Source organism: Culex quinquefasciatus, chromosome 3, assembly GCF_015732765.1.
Source record: "Culex quinquefasciatus strain JHB chromosome 3, VPISU_Cqui_1.0_pri_paternal, whole genome shotgun sequence".
In the NCBI taxonomy this organism is placed as follows: domain Eukaryota; kingdom Metazoa; phylum Arthropoda; class Insecta; order Diptera; family Culicidae; genus Culex; species Culex quinquefasciatus.
In genome coordinates, this window is record NC_051863.1 from 30,938,181 (window position 1) to 30,946,415 (window position 8,235).

The 8,235-nt window shown below is 44.0% G+C and overlaps 2 protein-coding genes across 2 annotated transcripts; one reads left to right on the forward strand and one right to left on the reverse strand.

Moving 5' to 3' along the window:
• Positions 1–6,899, reverse strand: LOC6035010 (programmed cell death protein 2-like). Its single transcript, XM_038263487.1, has 3 exons — positions 6,643–6,899; positions 1,210–1,993; positions 1–1,148 (listed from the first exon to the last, which is right to left on the reverse strand). Exons 1-3 carry the CDS (start codon positions 6,751–6,753, stop codon positions 733–735), a joined length of 1,311 nt encoding a protein of 436 aa, XP_038119415.1. The 5' UTR covers positions 6,754–6,899; the 3' UTR covers positions 1–732.
• A 100-nt stretch (positions 6,900–6,999) lies between these two features.
• Positions 7,000–8,228, forward strand: LOC6035009 (proteasome subunit alpha type-3). Its single transcript, XM_038263495.1, has 4 exons — positions 7,000–7,157; positions 7,269–7,724; positions 7,789–7,901; positions 7,964–8,228. Exons 1-4 carry the CDS (start codon positions 7,137–7,139, stop codon positions 8,133–8,135), a joined length of 762 nt encoding a protein of 253 aa, XP_038119423.1. The 5' UTR covers positions 7,000–7,136; the 3' UTR covers positions 8,136–8,228.
• Positions 8,229–8,235: the final 7 nt, after the last annotated feature.

Genomic DNA, 8,235 nt, shown 5'->3' on the forward strand with positions numbered 1-8,235 from the left:
ACACTTTTAACGCTGATTTAATAATGCTTTGTTTGCTACCCGCTACAGAACTAGTTTGAATAAAGAAATTGAGTAACATTTAACGAAATTTCATATCGGCTGCTGCTACTGCTGAATGTAATTTTCTGGGCAAAACGGTTCTTCTGAAATATTACTTTTTTAAAGTGAATGCTGAACAGTACACTGCTTTAATTTGTTTGTTTGTATATCTTCTACCATATTTCCTCAAACATCGACGGATTCTAATCAATCACTGCTACTTCACACCCTCCCCTCGTAAAACCAACATCAAAATCTACCGAATGATGTCGCTACAGTCCTCCCGCCCGCCCATTCTCACCTTTGATTGGGAAGACCTTTGGCTAATACAGTTTCTAAAAAATGGAGATATCCCCTTCCAGTTGGTGTGTGTGTGTGTGTTTGGTTTAAAATGCAGTTTTAAAATGGTTTCTATCAAAAAACGCACAATGCTTTGCCTGGCTCTGTCTCATGTTCGATACGTGTGTTTTGCATTTCGGTTTTTTTGCCGACCATGTTGTGGACGCGATCGGCTGGAAAGGTAACTTTCTGAATTGACGTGACGGATAAATGCTAACAAGACGATCTCTAACGTTTTTTTTCTCGTTTCGAGGGATTATCGTTTCTTGGAGTAAACTTTTGTTTAAAATTCACAGTAATATCAATTTGATAGCCGCTACTTAGTATAAATATGTTGGTTGATGAACGCCAGGATTAAGACTCTTGCTGCACCAGCACCATCTCGGCCCTCATCCGGTCCGGCGTGTCCCAGCAGCTCTTGATGCAGGTCCACACTAGGACGTTACCGAAATCGATCGGTACCTGCTGGCCGGTCGCCTCCAGGCAGAGCTTCTCGATGATCGTTGGAAGGATTTGAACCTCGCAGATCATCTCGTGCTTGCAGTGCTGGCAGATCGGTGCCACAACGAGTTCCTTCAACGGGGCAATCAAAATGGGCGCAGCGGTGCGAGAATAGCGCAAAATTTGACCCGGATTCTCCTGCAGTTTGGTCATAAAGTTGTGGAACATGAGGTCGCCGTGGGCTGGGACGCCTTTCTCGTACATTTCTTGATCTACCGGCTGACCGCCAACGGCACCGTGTCCCACGGGGCTGTCCGGACTGGTTTTGACTGAAAGTAACAAAAGTAGTCATCAGCTATAAGATCAACTTACTACTTATTCTGCACTCACCATCTTCATGCTTCTGGTACTCGTGCAGCAGTTCCCTCACGTGGTCGGAAATGTCCGCCGCAAACGAGCGCTCCTCGTCCACGTTGATGTAGAAGCTCTTGAGCGTCAGATCGCGCACGTCCCGCGAAATAATCTGCGGCTGCTTCAGCAGCGCTATCAAGTCTCGCTTCGGCGTCACCGGAGTCTCCACCGCAACCACATCCTCCTCAGCTCCCTCAATCTCCGCCGATACTTTGCTAGTATACAAGTTGTCTATCAACCCACCCCGCGCCCCACCATCATTGGCGTTCCTCTCGTCAACCCGCAAATCACCGAACCCCGGCACCGGGTCGTTCTCCAGCGAGTTGCTCTCCTCTTCCTCGTCGGAAATCTTGTTATCCCACCGAATGACGTTCCCATTCTCCTCGTTGTCGTTCACATCCGGTCCGGTGTCCACGCGCATCACCGTATCTCCCGGACCACCCCCACCGGCAGCATCCTCGTCCTCGTCGTCCCACTCGTCGGCACCGCTGCACCACGAAATGCCGACCGTTTTCACAACCTGCTGATTCGATGCAGTCTCATAGTTTTCTCCTCCACAGCCGGGGCTCTTCTCCAGCGATTGTGCCCGCACGCAGAACCAACTCGACGACTGGGTCGAGCAGGGTGCGTTCAGACAGGCAAAGATGTACAGCGTCCGGTGGAACTGGGAGTTTTCCAGCGGGGCGTAGATTTGGAGGATCAGCGGGCGGGCCTGGCCGCACAGCGGACACGGGGAGATGGCGACCTCCGAGCCGGGCCAGTTCTGTTGTGTGAGAGAGGAAATAATGTGAATTTTAGACTACATCAAACTTCAAAACATTTTTGGAATTTTTGTGAGTGCTAGGGGAACTGATCGATCATTTTTTACTCCGTAATCCGTTTACCCACGTGAATATTTGTTTTTGCACGAATGTTAATGCTACAAATACTGGCGCATAGAACAAAATGGTATTCCTTCTCCCTCCCCAAGCGCCGGAAATTTGTAGCGGGTGTAGGGACATTTCGCATAGACGCCCTTGCTTCCATCATTTCACTAAGGGCAGTGTAAGGGTATGGAGCGACAAGGAACTATTAGGCATGCAACTGTGCTAGAAATCAACGATATATTCAAATCCTAATATAAAATATTAAAAATGGCCCAGTTATTTGAAAATGAAACAAAAAGCTTTTTTTGCAAAAAAAAAACACTGACTTTTTACCCCAATTTCCGGCTTTCGTCTTGCGTATCTCCTTTAGCATAGCATAGGTGCCCACCCGCAGTTGCTACTCCGTTATTGACCAGGACCTCCAGAAGTTACATCCACGAGCCGTGGAAGATGAGTGGGTGCTATCTTTCCTCGCTTCGCAACTTCTCAAAGGCCCCTGATCAATACCGGCGCCGGCCACGACCAGTGGTAGAGTCACGGGGAAGTGGATGGGAATGTTAGTCCGATACTTGAGTGATAGAGACCGCCCAATCGACGTCATCTCCGACAAAGTATCACATGAGTTTTGAGGGAGTTAGTAGATATGTTTGAGGTCAGGATTCACGAGTGGCAGTGATGTGACCATGAGCATTTTGTTTATCGGTTGAAAATTTTAAATCTTAGGCAGCCGGCTGCGGAAAGATAGATAGTTGATTATGTTTTCACACAACCACGAAGGGCGAATGTAGTGTTTTCTGCAAGTTCCGACGTATGTTTAGAAACACTAAATTTTCGTTATAATTTAGTTAATTTTTATCTTACAATCCTCAAAATGGATCAAAATGTATGTTTCTGATGTCTCTGACCACAATTCCGAAACAAACACAGATTTGTATGATCCTAAATACATAACTTTTTAAAATCTGGTCTGGTTTCACAATCTAGACATGAAGGTCCATAATTTACCGGTTAATGGGACGTCCAGGGATTCTGGGTCGAGCTGTTGCAGGACAAAAAGTTAGTGTAGGGAGGTTTAGGAGGAATACCGTACAAAATCATCGCCTCCGTAACCATTGAAGCTATGCAAAGATTGAGAAGGCAGGATGGTGTCGCGGGGTGGCCTAGTCGTCAGCTGCCATGTCTCCCACTTCCGGCGGGGACACCCCAAGGAACGTCACTTCAATATAGACAACATCGTCAAACCAACTTTCTACTTACTGTGTATCATAGCCGTGATCCTTGCTCAACGATTCTTGGCCAGAATCGGGCTCCTCCTAGACCCATTTTTTATCACTGAGGTCGCAAATATCACTGTACACTCAACCCCCGGTGGTTGGTCACTTTTTCGTTTGACACTTTTTTAGTTTGTACCCCGTTGGTTGGTCAAAGTCAAACTAAAAAGTGACGAACTGTCACTTTTTACACGGCGCTCATGCACACTATCAAAACAAACGTTTAGTAGTGTGTGTGAACTCCGTGTAAGAAGGGTGTCAAACTAAAAAGTGACCCCGTTCGTTTGACAACAGTTGGTGTCAAACCAACGGGGTTTGAGTGTATTATCACTGACTGTGACGTTTCACAATGCTACAATAGTTGTTTATACACTTTTTTTCCTTAAAAACCCGAAAAATGAGAAAAAAAAACACAAAAGGGCGAATCGGTTGTTTACTTCTGCTTTTTGGCGTAACCTGACGGGCGAAACCGTTGTTTTGGTTGGGTGGGTGGCGAATACGGTGGGGCGGAAATGTAGGCACGTTCTTCAAAAAGGCGTAATTTCTTTTTCTCAATTTTTAATATCAAAAACACCTTAATTAGTTTCAAATGATCTATGATGAAATTATTGCTATTTTCTATTACGTTTTGACAAAATGCATGTTTTTTTTGTGGAAATAGGAATTGATCGAAATTGCAAAATTTTGAATGTTGATTTTCCCGAAACGGCAGGATTGTAGTTTTGCCCTTTTGAAATGTTGTTACTGAACTCTTCGTGGTTGCAAAACGCGCCAAGAACCCCTGAATCGTTCTAATGATTTTGAATATTTCAGTTTTGTCTTTTAGTTGCAGGCCAAGTGCGAATGATGCTGATGATACCTCTTCAGTTGACGCTCAGGCGAGGAACATCCTGGAAGGAGCGTCACTGACTACGTCCGTAGTCCTGTTAGATCATACTTGATCAAGACAGTATAGCCACCGACACCGACGTAACACTCAAGTAAAAAAGATGACCCTTCTTTGCATCACCCCTCCGGTAAGTCCGGTGAGCTGTCAAACGGTTTTTCGAAAAATGTATTAGCAAGGCAACACTGATTCTATTTCGTTTGTAAACACAAATCAGCTGATTCATTCATAAACTACCTTTGTTTGCAAACAATGGGTCAAGCAGTGTTGCGAAATATATTTTTATCGGCAAGGGGTGATTCCAAGGAAGTAATTGGGGTGAGTCGTGCTGGGACACATTTCAGCAGATTTTTTACATGGAGTGTTACGTCGGTGTCGGTGGTATAGCTCTGGTTCCTTGCAAGTGTCCTATTTTCTTACCTCCACGTTGGCTTGGTTTTCATGATGACCTAGCTGGTGGCCTGTGGAAACGGATCGTAAACCTTTGACCACCGTGGGTCAAAGTCGAGACGGCTAAAAGAAAGGGGCGCGACAATGTGGGAAAGGGAAGTAATTTGTGATTGTAGACGGTATTGTTTTGATTCGCAGTATGTTGAGTCAACTGCTGTGGATGTACCAGAAACATCGCACAACGGGGTTTCTCTTCTTTCCATTTCATCTACCACCTATCTTCTGTTTATTTTGTTTCACTGATTTTCTAACGCGGCTCTGTTTACTATCCTCCATTTGATTTCGATTTTACTCATTTGATTCTCTTATTTCTCAACGCTTTTTCACTCTATTTTACCAATTGATGCTGCTGTAACATACTTTCTGCTTTCCCTGCTTTCCCCCTTCCCAATCAATCAATCAATCAATCAATCAATCAATCAATCAATCAATCATTAATTTGGCAGTCAATTTGGTTTATCATGTGCCTTTTCTTTATTTGTCTATTTGAATAATTCAATATTCATTTTGGGCCAATATTTAAATTTGGGCCTATAAATTGCCCTCAATACAATCTAAGCGTTTTTATTTACCTCTATTTATTAATTATTGTTAATTTCTTTATCTACTTCATAAATTACTATCTTTCTTTTACTATTGATTCTTCAAATAGTATATTTCTTTCACTGTCCATTGTTTTCAATCTTTACCCTTTTCTTCAAACAAATGAGGTTTGAGCCCTTACTCATTTTTTGGAGTGATCAAAGAATTAACACAAATATTACTATTGTACTTTTGAAAAACTTTTATAAAATGCTTAGGACCAAAATTGTAACAAAGCACCGCGACAAAAGAAATAGCAACATAAAAACACGACTCAACACTAGGAAAGATTTCAGGAGAAAACAAAACACAGTAAAATAACAACTAGTTTTGAATTCAAACTAAAAATAAAACAGTTTTTGCTTTAATGAAAGTTGTTAGGCACACTATAAATGGTTAGGCGCTTATACTTACATCAAACCCTACGTAATGTACCACCCCCGGCCGAGTTAAAATGCGTAACCGGAAAAGAAGGTGTGCATGCCTGGCACGAACACTCAAAGCGTGTTCTAGCGTGCTGCTCGTACTGACTCAGAGCAAGGGTGAGATGTAGGTGTAAGGGCAGTGCGTGTTCGTCGGGAACCTAGTGCATAAGATCGGTCAAGGCCCGTTCTTACACTGAAAATTGCGAATTGCGAATTGCGAATTCAGTTTTGTCTTTTAGTTTTAAGTTAGGATTAGTTGTTGACGTGATTAAAAAAATTGAAATAACAAGCCATGGTCTCAACATTTTAATGAACAAAGTGTTTGAAAGTACATTTTACTTCTGCCCAGTTGTTTTGCAATCATAAGTTTTCAAAATATCCAAGTATTAAAGATTTTTTTCGCCGAAAAAAAACTTTTTGCGGTCCTGTACATTGGAATTCCACAAAAAAATGAAAATATTTTTTATCGATTCCAGACATGTTAAATTCAAATTGTTTTCAGTTGGTTAGTCTTCTATTTCCTTTAAAATTTTGAGGTTTTTTGAAAAAATATGTTTTGCCCCTTGATTTTTCGAACCGATTTTAAAGGAAGGGGCGACATAAACTTTGAAAAATATTTTCAACGGCCTAACTTCAATCAAGATAAATTTAATGAAAAAGATATCTCATTGGAAAGATCTCTATTTTTTCTTCTTACGTGTGCTAACTTGAAACCTTATAATTAGTTATAGTAATTTTATTTGGTTACGATATCCTTGCAGTAAAACTTTTCTAATATTCAAAAAAATATGATGATTTTTGATGGTATGTTTAATTGTCCAAACATAAATTACATAAAAGTCACTTCAAATCACATTGTGCAAACTATGGTGTCACTTCCATCAGGGTGCGTTTTGCGTAAAACCCCGACTCTCCTAATCCAGTAAACTCACCGGAGTTCCTCCGATCTTGTTCACGGCATGGTTCAGGTACGGCTTGTCGCGGTCCGCAATCGGTTCGTACTCCGAGTACCCGAGCAGGACGGTGCACTTATTTTTGGCCATTCTCGTCTCGGTCCGCAGTTTTTTGGGGGGCACACAAAATTGATTTTTCACTCTCAAGACTCTGGGATAAAGACAGAGGATCCTGGCGCAGGACCCCCCTTGTTTTGGGGGAGGCTGGCTGAAATAAAAAAAACACGACGACGGGAGGACACGCGTGCCTTTGACGTCTAGAACTGTCACTCGGTTTGTTTACTTGGGCGTTTTTTTTTGGGGGGTGAAGTTGGCTCACGAGCGTCGCAGCTGTCAAATTGACGTTCCCGAAAATTTGTGTTCTCTCATCGTCGCTGAGTTTTGTGCTGTTTCATCTTGCGGCTCGCGTAGAATTTGGAGATATTTGAGGGAAGTCCTTGTGAAATTGTAGGATTTTGCAGTAAAACTACAGAATGAGCTCCATCGGAACTGGGGTAAGTATTGGATTTGTTAAAATTGTTGATTTTACCAGCGAAAGTGGTTTGTTAGCTGCGCCCACTTTGCATTTGAGGTTAGAGCGTTAATTTGTTTGTGTTTTTTTTTAGTACGATCTGTCCGCGTCACAGTTCTCGCCGGACGGCCGGGTGTTCCAGATCGAGTACGCGGGCAAGTCGGTGGAGAACAGCGGCACGGTTATTGGGCTGCGCGGCAAGGATGGCGTCGTGCTCGCGGTGGAGAAGCTCATCACCAGCAAGCTGTACGAGCCGGAGTCGGGAACGCGCATCTTCACCATCGATACCTCGATCGGAATGGCCATCAGCGGAATGATCGCCGATGGGCGCGCCATTGTTGACCTGGCCCGCCAGGAGGCGGCCAACTACCGGCAGCAGTACGACCGGCCGATTCCGCTGCGCCAGCTGAACGATCGCCTCTCGAGCTACTTCCACGCGTACACTCTGTACAGTGCGGTGCGTCCCTTCGGCGTGAGCGTCATTCTGGCCTCCTGGACGGAGGAAACCGGCCCGGAGATGTACATGATCGATCCGTCCGGCGTTGCTTGCGTAAGTTACTACTTAAATCTCGAGTTAATTAAAATATAAATAAACCAATCTCAATCTCAAACAGGGCTATTATGGTTGCGCCATTGGCAAGGCCAAGCAGACGGCGAAAACGGAAATTGAAAAGCTGAAGCTGTCGGAGATGACGGTGAACGAGCTGATTACCACGTCTGGAAAGATGTAAGACGCAATCCGTGGCCTCCAATGTTGCCAAATTAACATTTGTATTCAATCCCTTGCAGCATCTACCAGGTGCACGACGAGCTCAAGGACAAGGACTTCAAGCTGGAGCTGAGTTGGGTGTGTCAGGCCTCGGGCGGCAAGCACCAGATCGTGCCGGAGGAGATGTACACTGCAGCGACCCGGGCCGGCCAGGAAGCGGTCGACGATGACGACAGTGATAATGAGATTTAAGGCGTTTCTTTACTTCTAATTTTGTGTTTCCCCTCGCGGGGGACGTTAAATCAGTAATTTCTTATGGTAAAATATAAATTCGGAAAAAAGGAAGCGAAAC

Coding starts and splice junctions, on each gene's coding strand:
- LOC6035010 (XM_038263487.1), bottom strand. CDS start 6,753: ATGGCCAAAAATAAGTGCACCGTCCTGCTCGGGTACTCGGAGTACGAA. Junction 1,994..6,642: donor ACAAGATCGGAGGAACTCCG/GTGAGTTTACTG, acceptor CTCACACAACAG/AACTGGCCCGGCTCGGAGGT. Junction 1,149..1,209: donor GTACCAGAAGCATGAAGATG/GTGAGTGCAGAA, acceptor TGTTACTTTCAG/TCAAAACCAGTCCGGACAGC.
- LOC6035009 (XM_038263495.1), top strand. CDS start 7,137: ATGAGCTCCATCGGAACTGGG. Junction 7,725..7,788: donor ATCCGTCCGGCGTTGCTTGC/GTAAGTTACTAC, acceptor AATCTCAAACAG/GGCTATTATGGTTGCGCCAT. Junction 7,902..7,963: donor ATTACCACGTCTGGAAAGAT/GTAAGACGCAAT, acceptor AATCCCTTGCAG/CATCTACCAGGTGCACGACG.